The 16,267-nt window shown below is 46.1% G+C and overlaps 1 protein-coding gene across 6 annotated transcripts in view; it reads right to left on the bottom strand.

Annotated features, from left to right (window-relative positions):
• Positions 1-15,745, bottom strand: part of GPATCH8 (G-patch domain containing 8) — an 826,162-nt gene extending 810,417 nt beyond the window's left edge. For 5 of the 6 annotated variants that reach the window (XM_085648516.1, XM_085648544.1, XM_085648535.1 and 2 more), the window contains exon 1: positions 15,483-15,744. In XM_085648516.1, coding sequence (XP_085504642.1) covers positions 15,483-15,553 — 71 coding nt within the window. In that variant the 5' untranslated portion in view covers positions 15,554-15,744. Of the gene's footprint in view, positions 1-15,482 lie in introns of all 6 variants that reach the window. The other variant, XM_085648525.1, reaches the window with a different exon arrangement.
• Positions 15,746-16,267: the final 522 nt, after the last annotated feature.

Below are 16,267 nucleotides of genomic sequence, written 5' to 3'. Positions count from 1 at the left end.
TCAAGTCCATACCTGAATACAGCATGCCTCGCGGTAGCCCCGTAGCGATTTACTGTTTGACCCCGCAAAACAAATATATATACATATACATATACACACACACACACACACACACACGAGAAAAAAGAAAAGGGGAAACAAAAAATAGACATTGGGGGTGGGGCAGCAACAGGGACTGGGCATGTATACAATGGAAATAAAACTGGGTTGGGGGAGGAGGGAAAAAGTAACACCATAGCAAAGACCAACACGTGGGGGTGGGGCGAAGTATAAAAGGGAGTGAGTGATATGAAGCATGGGGTGGATATTTGCTGGGGAGAAGCACACGAGATTGAGCTGGAAAACACCTGCACACTCATGGAGTAATTAACTCCCAATTTTTTTTATTTATTTTTTTAAGTCGTTTCCTCATTTAAGTGAGCAGTAAATGGATGCCAGTCAGTTAATTAAAAGGATGGTAGTGAGACCATACTCCAGGGGAAGGAAACACAAGATGAAGCAAGCCATCAAATAAAGGACTATAAAGACAGCCAATGGTAGGTAGGGGCTTTAGGCACCTGGAATCTCCTAGAGCATGCGTGGGTGAAGCTATGCCCTGGGTAGGCGCACTGAGGGGGTCCCTGTAGAAATGTACTTTGCGCCCTCCTTTCTTTTCTCTTCCCTCCCCCCTCAATTCGCCCACACTCAGCCGTGTGTTGAGATATAGTATTGGCAAAAGCTCCTGAATTATGTGCACCGCTTACCACCCTGCTGCCTTTTATGGCACTAGCCGAAGGGTTCTTGTTGAATTGTTGGTTTTTTTATCAGTATCTAACAGGCAATTTGACAAATTCTTTAAGATTGGATGCAATATGTTGCCAGAAATGTATACCAGTTATCTAAAGTGCCTAATTTTCCCATTTTTCTTGCTTGACATGCTTGCAAGCTACTATCTATTATATGCAATGGGCCATGTTCGAGTACTCATTTCTGGATGATGCCTTTGATTGCACTTGCTCTACTGTATGATATATCGATATAAATGCCAATTGCAATGGACAAGCTGTAAGCTAACTGTAAAGTACTTGGTAAGCCCATAATAGGTCTATCACATCCAGACCGCTTGTGCGGTCTGGTAGGTGAGATGTAAAAATGTATCGAGGTGATGTCAAGGAAACTTTCATCATACAAAATGCAGACTTTCTCCCATGGTGGACAGCTAAAGAAGATGGAACAGCATCAAGGTTTCTATCTTATGCATATGACTAGCAGAAATGATGCCATGGACCACGAGATGGGAATCTGTAACGGGAGACTGGGCATGGAGCCAGATCATGTTTGGCCCAAACCGGGGACGTCCAGGCCATTCAAGATCGGATTTGGTTTGTTCTTAAGGCTTTACCTTAACTTAAAGACCGTTTCCAGATCTCTAAAGCTGATGGAAAAGGGAAGTGCCCTGTACATTCAGAAAACTCCATCTCCTTAGGTGTTGAATAGCAAGGTTTGCAGAGGATGATGCAAAGCACAATGATGGATCGTTAAATTGCTTAGTCTGGCCAGACAACTGGCACACAGCCACTGACAGACTCATGAATAATGCCATAGTAGTCTTTGAATGTTTTCAGAAATTTTGAACGGAGTCACTATATATACAGTTCCCAATACAATTCCCAATGTTAAAACCTCACAGTGAAATGAGAGCAGCATTAAGAATCAACACAAACATAGCAGAATCGACTCCGGACCGTCAGACCCCCACAACCAATACAAGAATGCACTAATGGGTGGATTGGGAGGCGGGTACCCTCCCCCACCCTTCCCCCCGAAGCTATGCCCTTGCTAATCACCCATGTCCTGTTTGGTCCAATTCTATGTCAGGACCGGAGGCTTCTGATTATGCTTTCTCAATTTCTTTACTGAATCAACAGCAGCCAATGAAAATTAAACTACACTTACTAAAAACACCATGAGGCTTTGAACCACGCCTCCTCAAACAGCCAATTGCAACATATTATAGTGAACAAAATAGAGAGGCACCATCTTGGCTTCCTCTTTCTTTGCTGCTCCGCAGTCAAGATAAGTGCCTCTATTCAGTTCCACTTTATTATTGCCTTGATATTTAATTGCTTGTATGTTTATTTGCTTTATTATGCACGTTTCGTGCTTATCATAATGATGATTTCCATGTTACGTGCAGCGCGTTTTATTGCTTTTCACTGATCGGTTCCACGCTACGCTTCATGCGCGTCCTTTCAGTTATTGTGTTCTTTAATGAGCGCGTGTTGCGCTTTAGGCTTCTTTCCCCGATTGGTTCCTTAATCGCTGCTGGCTTTCCCCGTTCGCCTTGCTCGTTCTCTCCCCCCCCCCCCCCCCCCCCCCCTTGCAGGGAGAGAGATGCACTCCAGAGCCCGGCCGGACAGCCAGCGTGAGTCTCGGGAGCCTGCACGTGTAGCTCCTGTGATTTGCCAGAGAGACGCCTTGCCCCAGGCTAGATCGGGGTTTTCACGCACCTGGCAGATCGGAGCGGATACCGGGCCCGATTTACATAATTAAGGCAGCGTTTGTGCTCCGGTGCTAGAGGACATTAACCCTTGATATTCCAGCTTGCCTGGAGATGAATTTTTGGCACCCGTGCTCTGCGCAGGCAAGTGGGTGTTTATCTCTCTCCATTAGTCCTGTGCTTTTGCATTTTTTGTGGTATCTCTCTTGCTCCACCGACACCCTAGCTTGTTGAGTGTGGGCTGATAATTGTGCTTCCCACTGGGGATTTTTTGATTGAATATTTATATTCAGCTGAGTCATGTCAGACTGCGAGGTCTACGAAGAGAAGGTAGCTGCGCATGATACCCCGGAGGATGACGCATTCTACTATGATGAGTCCATGGAGGACATTATAGATAAAAGGTTAGATTCCAAGCTGGATAAGGTGCTCTCCTCCGCCTCATTACCTATCTCCCAGTTTTTAGAGCTTTTGGTAGCTAATAATCCTACCCCTTCTGGTGCTCCTTCAGCCCAGACACCTCTCCCCCCTCCCAAACCTCCTGGGCTACCATGGCCCCATGTGCAGGTTTATTCTTCGCTCTATAAGTCCAAGGAGCAATCCCAGGATAGCGCCCCAACCCCCTTGACTCTCCCGTCCACCCCTAACCAAATTCCGGACACCACCACTGACACTGGTACGGACACTGACTCTTCCCAAGAGTCTAGCCCTCGTAAGTGCACAAAGAAGCGCAAACACTTGTGAGAAGTTGGCCTGATGTATGATGTCACTAGTTCTAGTGTACACCTTATATCAGTCCAAATACCCTTATGGTGATTGGTTGTAAAGTCAACCTTATAGACCAGCTATCCCAGCTATCCTAGTGGTAGCATGGACAAGAGCAGTCTTAGGCTAAACTCTGAATGGCATGTGAAGCCAGCTGTGATACCATATATAATCCCTTGAATACCAAATGAAAGGACACCACAACAGATATATATATAAAATAAAGTGTATTTATTCTAGTCAAACCCTCAGCACTCTTTATGAGATTAGAGGTAAGTACAACAGTCTTATTTATGCATACATTAAGTCTCACAGGTAAGTAATACAGTTAGGCCCTAGGGGCCACGCAAACCATATACTAAGTAAGTGGTATAAGGACCACTGTCACGGAAATAGGATAGGCCTAGGGAATCGCTGGGGCTACACTACACTAGCAACAGTTAGGAAGTGGGAGGCCCACGGGATTCGGGTGCAGAGTGGAAACACTCACGCGTAATGCGTAAAAGTCAATAGAATCACTAGCAGTTAGAAATAAGCAGTTTTAGGACACTTCTGGTATAGCTAGAAAGTCGAGACTTGGAAACTAGACCCTAGGATAGTCACTACCCTTGTGAGCACCGAAGTACCCAAGTTACCTAGCCCACAGGCTGCGGGTGCATAGGTGTGAACTTGCGTCGGGTTTCGTCGTGGACTTCTATGGATGCCTGAAGGAAAGTTGCTGACAGGCAGTCAGTGCAGAGTGTCCGGTGGATCCCAAGGCTGGGATCAAGAGGAGAGGAGACCTGCAAGCAGAAGGGACAGAGTCAAGGTCACTAGCCAGTGACCACGTGGAACCAGGAAGGAACCAGGCGATGTCGTGAAGATTGCAGGTGAAGGTGAAGCTTGTCGCTGCAGCCACGAGGACCAGGAAACGTCGAGGACGACCAGGACCAGGAGGCGAGCTGTCCCACGAAGGCTCTTGCTGTCAGCGGCGGCGAAGTTGGACTAGGACTCACCAAGCCGTGGCAAGCGGAACCCACGAAGAACGGAGGACTTGCTTCTGGTGCAGACCAGGAAGGTCTGGGGTGCTTCTCCTTGGCAGAGAAGCGGGAGCCAGTCTGGAGGAGCCAAACCAGCGCTGAAGATTTCAGGGTGCGTCGTCTCAAAGGCCACTAGCCAGCGGGCAAGCAACCGGACAGACGCGGCAAGCAGGAAAATGCAGAAGGGCCCCACGCAGGACTCGTGGAGTGTGGGGGGCTGATCTTCGGTGCAGATGGTGGTTGGGGCTTCTCAATCCCCGGTGCACAACTTCGAGGGTGCCTCAGAAGCTGCGCTTGAAGATGCTAGCTACTTTTCCCAGGTAGCCGGTCCCACGTCTCTCGTCGCCTCCACGGATCTCAGCTCTGCTGTGGATGTGGATCAAGGTCGGAGAAGTCTGGAAGTCAAGGCTCTGGTCAGGCTCTGCAGTCTGTCCCTCGTAGAACTTTAGCAAAGCAAAGGGTAGTCTCTTGATGGTGCCTGTTTGCACAGGGTAGCCACTCCTTGGCCACAAGGGAGATTCTTCAGTCTTCTTCTTTCGTCGAATGTCCAGAGTTTCTGTTCAAGTTGCAGGTTCAGGATAATCCAAAGTCTTGAGGCCCAACTCCCACTCTTATACTAATCTGGGGGGCTGGGATACCTGCTAGGTCACGCCTTATGGGTGGGACCTGGGAGGGGGGTGGTTACACCCCCTTCCCTTTGTCCAGTTTCGCGCCAGGACTGGGGCTGGAGTGCCCCAGCACCGGTTTGAACTGGACTATGCACGGGACACCTTGTGTGCCCCAGGCATGTCTCATTCTATTCATCCCTCCCTGCCCCAATACACTAAGGCCTGTCTGGGGTGGTGCTCGCACCTCCCAAGGCAGGAAACCTATTGTCCAAGCCTCCCTTGCCGGGATCACTCCCAGCAGCAGGAGGTCAGACTCGTGTCTGTGGCAGCAGCATCCATTTTGTGATGCTGGGGCTCTGGTTAACTTTAACCGGGTAAGTAGGTTTCAACATGTCTTCTCCCTCTAGAAGGGAGGAATAATATCCTCATGTCCAGAAATGGTATGGGGGTATTATTCCAAAGTGTTAGACACCTTACACAACATGTTTTGATAAAGCCAAACCATAGTTACCATAACCGTTTAAGATTATAAGGCACTTTAAGAGTATATGGTAGGCTATATCATAGAACAGCTATAAGGACATGGTTCCGAAAGCTGCAGACAGGCTCAGCTCATGCTAGAGCACCATCTCACATGTTACCAAGCACTCTGCCTCCAGGATTGTTAAGGCCTGCCATAGGAGTGGCTGATAGGTACACATGTGTCTATATGTAAGTTAGGTATAGGAATACTACACCTAAGCAAGGGGTGACTACACGACCTTGCCCCAGCTGAGTGATCAGCCAGTTGTGTCAAAATGGAAGGCCAGGGGTGGCATAATACATGCTGCAGCCCCTGGTAGGCCTAGGTACACCTATGCCCTGGGTACCTAGGGTACACTGTACAGGGGCCAATAAGGTGATCCTATTCCAATGGGTTATGCACCTAAAGTACATAGTATCAATTTAGAGAGAGAACAGCAGGGCTGTGGGTCTGATGAGCAGGCCCACAGCCACATCTAAGTCGAAAACCAGTAAAGCAAAAGCAAAAAGTGGGGGTGAACATAGAAAGCAGACCCTACTCTCCTACAACACTCATCTTCCCTCTACCACCCTTGCCCCTTCTCCTTTGATCCCTCAGACATTGTCCACCCTCGCTCAGCCAACTGGGCTCCTCCCCTAGCTGTAGCGGAATACATGCAAATTCATTTGAGAAAGTTTCGACAAAGGTGTTGGGGCCCGCCTTAAATCCGAATGTCCGCGACCCGACTTAGCGCACAAGGTGGCTGTCACCCCAGACATTGACTCTTCCATGATTATCTTTAATGAAATACAAAAAAGATCAGAAAAAATGCATTGACCGTGCCCTCCGGGCGTGCCACAATACAGTGCTGGACATTGCCGGTATCCTGGCCAAAATTCTTTAGTTAGCCCTACAGACACAGGAGACAGGGGCTGCTATTCACCCCAAGGTCCTGGCTGGGTGGAACCAGAGGGCTATCTGCCTCCTTGGAAACGCTAATTGTGCCCTGTCCTCAGAACGCCGCAAATCTGTGCTCCTCAGGATTGACCCACAGCTTGTGGAGCTAGCCACGGCCGAACCGGGCCCACTGGCCGAAGGTCAACTTTTTGGCAAAACGTTTGTTAAAGACATTGCCAAATTTGTGAGTATCTTTGCCTGCGCAGGGGATACACACAAGAGCCAGACCAGCCAGGTCTCGAGGCTTCAGAGGCCTCTTCAACAGGGGTGTTAACAGAGGCTACAAGAACTTAGATAACCAATCCTCTAGTAAGTCCATTGTTGTTTCCAATGAACATTTTGTGGTGAACTGGACAAGTCGGACCACGGATGCGTGGATTCTCCACACGGTCCAAGGGTACCAGATAGAACTTCTAGACTCCCCCTGTCAGAGGACTCCTCCCCGTCCTCTCCTTTTTTCCCCCTTCAAGAACAGAATTTTATAGACTCCTAACTTCAAGATCTTTTGGAAGGTTTAGCAGCAACGTTTTCCTGGTGCAAAAGAAGGGAGGTGATCAAAGGCTGGTTCTGAATCTCAGAAAATTCAACCCCTTCATGACTTACAGGCATTTCAAGAAGGAGGGAATCTCTCTTATAAGAATAGGACTGGATGGTCCGCCTGGATCTGAAGGATGCCTATCTCACAGTTCCGATTTGCCCCTCTCATCAGAAATTCCTTCAGTTCCAATGGAAAGATCAATGGTACCGTTATCACACACTACCTTTCGGACTGTCTTCCGCCCCGTGGGTTTTCACCAAACTCTTGAAACCAGTGGTAACCCTCCTTCGGAAAACGGGGGTGCGCAGGATTGTCTACCTCGACAATATGCTGCTCCTGGCTCAAGATGGCAACCTTCTCCTCACTCATCTAGACAATGTCCCTGTTACAGGAGCTAGGGTTTGTCAAACTCCCCAAAAAAAAAAAATGGTAATTCCAAGCCAACAGATAGACTTCCTAGGCTTTCAGATAAAACTCAGTTTCCGCCCAATTACTTCTTCCACTGATCAAACTCAGATCTATCAAACGAGAGATCAGGAACACCCTCTCCAGACAAATAATTTTGTTGCGAGTATTGGGTTGGTGCCTTCAACGGCAGGTGGATCCCGTGGGATGAGATGTAAAAGAAGTGTTGAATTTTCTGTCAGAATGTGCCGAATCTGGTCTTTATACAGGTCATTTAACTTCAGATCAGCACTTTCGGCAGGACATGATCATGTTGATGGTAAGCCTGTGGGGATGCACCCCCTAGTGTGCAAGTTGCTCAAAGGTATTAGGGTGGCTAATTCACCTCGTCCCAGATATTCGACGTTATGGGACGTCTCTAAGGTTCTGTCTTTACTAGAGTCTTGGCCAGATAATAAAGATTTGTCATTAAAGCAGTTACCAGCCAAACTCACCATGTTATGTTTGATCTCATGTTTGAGTATCTGATGTGCGTGCATTGGATTTGGCAGGGAGAATGTTCTCCCCACAGGGAGTCTCTTTCATCACCTCAAGACGGACCAAAACTATGTCACGTTCGCTTGAGTATCCTACTTTTCCACACAATGTTAAATTATGTGTTTTGCAATGTTTAAAGGTTTATGAGGAACGCACTCTTACGCACAGGTCAGAACCCTTGGGTCAATTATGGTTAGCGATTCAAAAACCTTTTAGACCAGTTTCTGCTGCCACCTTGGCTAGGTGGGTCAGATGGGTTATGTCAGAAGCAGGCATTGATGTTTCTGTGTATGATGCTCACTCTGCCAGAGGCGACATGGCCTCTAAAGCATACATATTATGATCTTGTTTGGAAGATATCTTGAAAGCAGCTGACTGGTCGTCCGATTCAATGTTTAAGGTGTTTTATTACAAGCCTATTGCGCACGTTTCCTCTGTTATTGATGAGCTTTGTACCAGCATAATCAGAAAACTCCGGTCCCGACATAAAATACAAATTTTCCCGCTATCGCGACAAGAATTTTAGATTCTATTAAGGACACTGAGGCGAGGATCATCCCACCCTTTGGGACAGTTAATATCAACTGCTATGTCGTATGTTTCTATAGTCATACTTTGTTAAATACCCACCCTGTAAAGTCAAACCTTGTAGGTTCCCTATTTTAAAACTTGTTTCTGTTTCAGGGAACGATTCTAAACAGAAACAAGTTGCTGATCCGGATGGGGATGGACCACCTCGTTGTCGGAGGATTGAGGTTGCTCCCAGGATGCATGAATATATTCTCCATTGTGAATTGGACTCTGCTGTTTGCCTCTCCGTTGAGAGTTGGAACTTTTTCTTAGTTCAGACATTATAGACTGGTTTTGCAAAGAAAGAGGAAGCCAAGATGGTGCCTCTCTATTTTGTTCACTTTAATATGTTGCCATTGGCTGTTTGAGGAGGCGTGGTTCAAAGCCTAATGGGAAATTATGATTTTACTAAGTGTAGTTTAATTTTCATTGGCTGCTGTTGAGTCAGTAAAGAAATTGAGAAAGCATAATCCTCGCATCCGTGTCCTTAATAGAATCTAAAATTCTTGTTGCGATAGCTGGAACATTTTGTATTCCCTTCCCAGGAGTTGTACTTACTACTGCACATTTCCCTACATTAAAAAAACAGCTTAACTGTAGTAAGCCCATTTACACCTGCCAGGATTATTTGAGAATTCCTTGGCAGGAGGAAATGAACAACAGAGTTTTGATAACTGGTGCTTTGCACAGAAGGTAGCAGCTACAAAAGCACCGTTTTAAACTTTAGTAGCCCACAAGACTATAACGATTGTTCCAAGACCAAAAGGAGCACAAACATGCATGGGCAAAACCAATAGGTCCTACTATGCTGTACAGCATCCCATATGCTGTGCAGCATGGCTAAAGGAAATAAACTTAAAGAAGCATTTGCAATGCACTAGGTCCCGCTGATGAGGCTTTGCTTTAACGGATAAAAGATGAAAGTTTATCTGCATTACCTAAAGTTTGAATCTGAGATTCGAGATGCAATTATGAATGGCACCAATGGTCTCAGCTCTATACTATGGGGGTATGCTGAATACCTGCAAAATTACATAAATTACCTCCCCACTAACAGAATTTTATTTTGAAGTAAAAGCACCAACTTTTAGTGGTGCTTATTTTGATATAATCACTAGAAAACGTTTCATGTTATTTAAAAATCAGTCCCAAGTAGGAGGGAAAATCAATTTCAAATTTTTTCAACTACACTGTTTCTTCTAGCATGATCAACTGTGCATGCTTCTTGTGGCGAACTTGTATACTACACTACACTACATATCTGCAAATCATAAGCGATCAAAAGGGAGGCTTTCTCCATTCACGGACCGAGGATCTCGTCATCACTACTCGGGGAGGTGGGGTAGGCTCCCGTCCTCCCCCTTGGCACACCGGGGCTCCCATCGCCTCACAGGAGCCCTGCATCAACATGGGCACAATTTCCGGTCCTTCCGCCGGCCCCACCCAGAAGCAGACTAACTTTGCCTGGCTTCCGGGTTGGCAGCCATTACTAACTCGGGCCGCGGCAGTGAAACGCGGGGTGGGCTCCCGCTCTGTAAAATAAAATCAGAATGCCGCAATCGCGGGGTGGGCACCCGCTAATAAAATAAAATCAGAATGCCGCAATCGCGGGGTGGGCACCCGCTTAATCCCAGCAATTTCGGGGGAAACCTGCTTCGTTAGACGGAGAGGCAAAATACCCTGCCACACTCTTGCTGGTCGAGCTAATCGATTGGGCAGCGGAAGACTCTCTGGTTCCAGTGACACAAACTGGGTTTGTCAAATGTCAAAAACACTGATTTTCACTAAAATCCCAATGCTTACCTTGTTTATTGCTGCTGGTCTTTAATAGAGCCATTAGTTCAGCAGCGAAGAAGCTCTCTAACTGAACGACAGAGCCCTGCTGCCAAAGATCACGGGCTTGGATGATAATAGGCGCATACGACATCCTAAAGCCACAACCATGTCTAGGAGACGGATTGGGTTAAGGGAACACTCAAGCTGCTGAATTTCTGCTAGGCAGTTTCCCAACATGATACAAAGCTTCCGGTTGGCTGAGAAAAATAACTGAGTCCGCATGCCGGCCGTGCCGATATACTATGGGAGATATATCCATACTGTTTGCACCCGCTCCCCATTATAGAAAGGGCCCCCTGCAACATCCTTTTATAAGGAACGGAATCCACCCATGTCGCCAGGCAATAATTGCCTGTCTACAAGGAGAAAGTGCTTAGTGCGTTAGCAGAGATGGTAAGCGCTATGCCATTGTATATACTAAGCTGTAGAAGGATCATGGTGCAAGTTTGCAGAAAGAGTGCTTAGTGCATTGTAAGGTGGTAGATGCTAGTGCCGACAGAAGACACGGACTAAGGTTTGATTTGTGTGCTGGAGGCGAATGAACAGAAAGCGAGCCGGAGTCGAGTGAGTCATGGCTAGGGTGACCAGAATTTAAAGCCTAAACCCTGGACATTTCACAACAAGCATTTGCCATGCAATAGGTCTCGCATTTGGGAGAATTTGAGCTACTGGCATTGTAAATGCAAACCTTTTATCCATGTGTTGGTTTTGAAAACGGATAAATAAAAGGCATGGTCATTTACAATGCCAACAGCTTAAAGTTTCGCAAATGCGAGACCTGTTGCATTGCAAATGCTTGTTTTTTTCCCTAGCCATTTTGCAGGGTGCAGTACCATGGGACCTCTTTTGGTCACATACAGTACTGCACCCTGCAAAGATGGAGTTATTGGCATTATAAATGCTTATTTTTTTACCTAGCCATGTTGCAGTGTGCAGTACCATGTGTGCCCAAAAAAAGGTCCCTGGGGACCTCTTTTGGCCACATTTGTTACCGCACCCTGCAGAAGATGAGATAAATCCACCCTACCCATACTGCATTACATGCAAGACAGTACCACAGGTACATTCAAATAGCTATGTCTATATATGCAATTAATAGCTTTGAAATGTGACAGAATAATTAGGCTATACTCTGTGTGGAGCTGATGAAGAGAAATTTATAGAAGGTCTCATAATTGTGAGATGTGCTAGTGAGTAAAACTGAGGGAGTAGCAACACATGTAACAGGGGGCGTTCTCACAGGAGGATACAAGAAGAGACATGGTGGTACTAAGGAGGACCTATTAAGCGTGGTGATAAATGAAAAACCATCATTTACAAAGGACAGGGAAAGGAGCCAATTAAAAAGATGGGGCAAAAAGTTTAGTTTTGTTTTTATTTGTAGTGGATTTATTATATTTGCATTGCACTATTGTCAATGGTATGAAAAAGCAAAACACTAATTTTCAATGCCAACAGCTCAAATGCGAGACCTGTTGCATTGAAAATGCAATTGGTCTTGCATTTGTTGGAGTTTTTTTTACCTAGCCATGTTGCAGGGTGCAGTACCATATGCGGCCAAAAGAGATCCCATGGGCACTCTTTTGGTCACATATGGTACTGCACTCTGCAGAAGATATGGTTAATTCACCCTACCCATAATGCATTGCATACAAGACAGTACCACCAGAACATTCAACTAGCTATGTCCTTATATAAAATTAGTACCTTTGAAAATGGTCAAAAGAATTATTATATTAATTCCGGATTAGGTTGTACTCTGTGCGGAGCTGAAGGAAAATTTATAAGTGGTCTCATATAAATGTGAGATATTCTCCTGAGTGAAGTAACCACTGCCAGCCTAGGTTAGGACCAAGTGTGTGTCCTGCCTGAAAACTTAAGAAAATAGTGCCTTGAGGCTGTAAATAAGATCTAGGAATAACCACACATGTAACAGGAGGTGTCCTCATGGGAGGTTACACGAAGAGACAGGCTGTTTCCCTGCACAAATGGGTGACATTTTTACCATTTGTGTGGGGGAAAAACTACCCTGGCGGGTTGCGTAAAGTTGGCCAACATTTGCCCTTGTGTGCACAAAGTTAGTGGTTTCTTCTGCACCCACAGAGAATCTGTAAGAATCAGGGCCGTCAATCATTCATAGCACGTACGCGCTACTTGTGACTGCTCTGCTTCTTATTAATAGCCTGCCCCTAGAGAGAATGCACCAATGATCTTGCGAGGGGCAGGCCTGTCATTCAAGGCGGGGGGGAGGGGCGGAGGCAGGGAGCAAGCAAGAGGAAAGAGATGGCGCTGAAGGCTGGCGGTTCACGTGTGCATGCTCGCGTGAACGCAAGTTTGTCGCCAGCCAGCAGCACTTTGAAAACTCCCCTACTAAAAAAAGTCTCTCCCAGCAGCGCATGCGCGCTGACTCAGCGAGACCTAAAAAGCGCTGGGGACACCTAGAAGCAAAGGCAGCGTAGGCCACATAAATAGCATGCCATTCAATTGTGAACGGTGTGTATCAAAACCCCTTGCTTGGTGAGATAGTTTTATGTAGAGCTTGATACTGCAGTCCTACCGTTTCTAATTAAATGTGTGTTACTATTATCCAATTTAATAGCACTCAATAACTTACTCCCGAAGGTTTGCAAACTAAGCCAGCCAAGCTTGGGGTATGAACCGGTGACCAGCACAAAATAGCCAAGTCAGAAACGAGCAGTTAGCGAAGTGAAGCCACTGATATCATGCGACAGGGGAGGACCAAATTAAGCGACACAGTTTACTAAATTATGCACCACTTTTTGTATAATAGTAAAAAACTTGATTTGTTGGAGATAAAAACGTAAAAGTTTTTTGTTAAAAATCTGCAGATTATGGGGAAAATGCGACCAGTACATCATTATGTGAAAAATGCTGAATGACTGCATAATTCATGTAACCATGACTAAACTGAACACCTTTTCAGGAACGCTTCATGGTACACTTTACTGATTTATATCGGACCAAACAAGCGATTTCATATAGGAAAATATATATTATTTCTAAATGTCTATTAAAGTTCTTCTTAAAACCTTTAGGCGCATTAAAAGCTAAGATAACAGTTGTAGGTTCCCCGATATAAAATGCGCAACCCTAATCACATGCCTGTAGGGGCCCACTCACTTCAAAAATCTGCAGGCACAGGATAAGAATACAGGTTAAATGTATTTCTTTATTTGAGTACAAATGTAAAACTTTGATACAAGGAGTTCCCTTTGCCTACACAAAGGGCAACTGAAACAGGCACTGGCAGAGTCAAACGGTCTGGTTTTAATCTGCCAACGCTTGTAAAAAAAACAGACTTGTCCAGACCATATCTGCGCTTTGCATGTCCAGGGCCAAGACTGATTTGCATGACTGGGCCCGAACTGGAAAGGCATGGTGAGCAAATAAACTATGGATTTAGGCCTAGATCTCTGTACAGGGGTGAATGTATGACATGGTTTTGCATTCTATCCATCAATTGTTCTTTTAGCATTTGTCACCTCGAGTGGGACGGGTATGCCCAGACGTGCGTCCCGTGCTCTCCATGCCACAGGAGTCGAGCTATAATGGCTGATGAGGGCTGAAACCACAAAACGGGTCCTAGAATGCTTGTTTACAGTCTAGGGAGGACATGGCCTGTTAGTCCAGGCTGGACTGTTCCCATTGGGTGCAGGGTCAAGACTGATTTGCATATGGCTGGGTCCAAACTGGAAAGGCATGGTGAGCAAAAAAAAACAATGGATTTACTGGGGTGAATGTATGACATTGTTCTGCATTCTGTCCATCAATTGTTCTTTTTACACAGCTTAACAAACCAGAATTACTTTAAAGAATTTGAAATGTCAAGCAGACAGCTGCGATGCCAAGCCAGAACTAAAATTAAACTGCTTCAGTCTTTTGCACCACACTCCATGCACCACTTACAGTAGCTGTACAAATCACATTGTTCATTTTTCTCAGATGAGCAAAGGGGATGCAATTACCCCTCTAGCAAAAGTCCTAAATGACATGAATACCCAACAAGGCTGCATCACATTGAACCCATGTATCTTTTGTTTTGGAGTTAAAAACTAAGAGCCCAGATAGTGACCGCCAGTCCCTGAAGAAATTGCGACTACAGTTACCAACATTAAAAACTCTTTCATGAAACCCTCACCGTAAACACCTTTATACACTCCCAAAAGCAATGGCCCCTTCACATACACTCAGTCGTAAAAGCTACGGATTTAACCCTACAAATGTCTTCTTTGACACCACTCAGTCCCAAAAAGTATTTGGACAGTTAAGAAGGTGGTCACTACACACCAAAATACATACATACTTTACTTTTCCAGTGCCCCTCTACCAGATAACTAAAAGGCATGGTAGTCATACCTCAGGCTACATGCTCCACAAATAAAACAAGCATTGGCATAGCCAATAGGTCTCGCCTTTGGGACCTTATAAGTGTTTAGCAATGCAACAGTTACATAACTAAATACTTATAAGGTCCCAAAAGCGAGACCTATTGGCTATGCCAAGCGGCCCTGCGGCCGCGAAAGTGATCGCGATGGCGATCAAACATCAAAGCGGCCGCATAAGTGAAAGTAATGCGGTCAGGCGGGGTGCGCGCGCCCGCGCACATGCTCTGTAGCTTAGGCTGGCCTGGTAGCACTTTTTGGAGCCCACTCAAAAAGTCTTGCCAGACCAGCGCATGCGCTGGGTCAGGCGAGACCTAAAGAGGGCCCTAAGCAATTTTTGCTTTTCAAGAGAATAACAAAAGCACCCAAGCCTTAATAGGGATACCTTATTTGGGAGGGCAAAGCCACATCAGCCCGTCACTGTCAGACAAAAAAAAAAAAAAAAAAAAAAAAAATATATCCCCCAATAACAACTATCTTGCGATACCCAAAAGCTACATTCTTCATCTATAATCATCATAACTAAGTCACTGGATGCCTCGACAACATAGACATCGAGCAGAGACTGAAACCATGCCGCCCTGTATACAATCCTCTAGGGTACCGCAAAGTCCGCCTCCCCGACCTTCACAGCTCCTAAATGCCAAAGCCTCACCCGCACCTCCCAATGGGCCCTCGGTTTACACACACTCCCTGGGGGAGTAACGCTACACCCTCCTACGAATACCAGCTGCTCTTGAACGCCAAAATACGAGCCCCCCAGAGGCCTTAGTACGTACATAGACACAGGACTCAAGAGAATTGTACGGAGGGCCGCATGATCTACGTTGGCCGACTGAATCAAGCCCCCGCTCTACGCCTACCTGAAAGTCCCTGTCCTCGTTAAACCGAGAGAACCTGTCAGCCATTTTGCCGTCGGCGATGCAGTCACCATTCGCCTCCGTCTCCCACGACCGACCAGCAACGCGCGCCGCAGGCAAGTCACGCACGAGCCCGCCAGAGCCGCAGCCAGCGAACCGAAGCCCCTCCTACCGACGTCGCTGCCACCGCGAGGACTGGCATGCCGTACTGACAGCAGGAAAGCCTAACGCGCCCCGCCTCTCGAACTCTACTCGAGGACAAACAGGCACCGCCTACCCTAGACCTTCTGTGCCCGAATGGGAAGGAGCGTGACAGAGGTGCTTTAGGGGAGCGCAGTTATCCGCCGAAATATGTAGCCATATTGGAACTGCTAATTTCTAGTGGAAATATATCTAAACACTTAGAATCTTTGTAGACTATTAAACAATACAGGTTTTAAGTATTCAGAAAGTTTAAATTACACATTAATCTGAAGATAACATTTCTTACGTTAATGTCTAAATTAAATTTACGTTAAGTATACGAATGTGGCATGATTTATGCTACGCGCGTAAACACAAACTATATTTATGTTGTCCGTTTATCTACTACAGTAACGTTAACGATCAAGGCTGCTCATCCTAGACCTTGCGTTTCACGTTATTGACAACGCATGGAACAGTAGGGAATCCAGTGTGGCGCACGGCTGCGCGTTCTCTCTGAAACTCAGCAGCTGTTATATGAGCAGCACCTAAAGCGCGTGACTCTAAAACGGGACGCACAAGCAATGAAAAATAGCGTCTATGCA

This window comes from Triturus cristatus, chromosome 1_1 (genome assembly GCF_964204655.1).
Source record: "Triturus cristatus chromosome 1_1, aTriCri1.1, whole genome shotgun sequence".
Lineage (NCBI taxonomy): Eukaryota > Metazoa > Chordata > Amphibia > Caudata > Salamandridae > Triturus > Triturus cristatus.
Note: the sequence above shows the minus strand (reverse complement) of the source record. Positions and strands in the feature narration are given on the sequence as shown.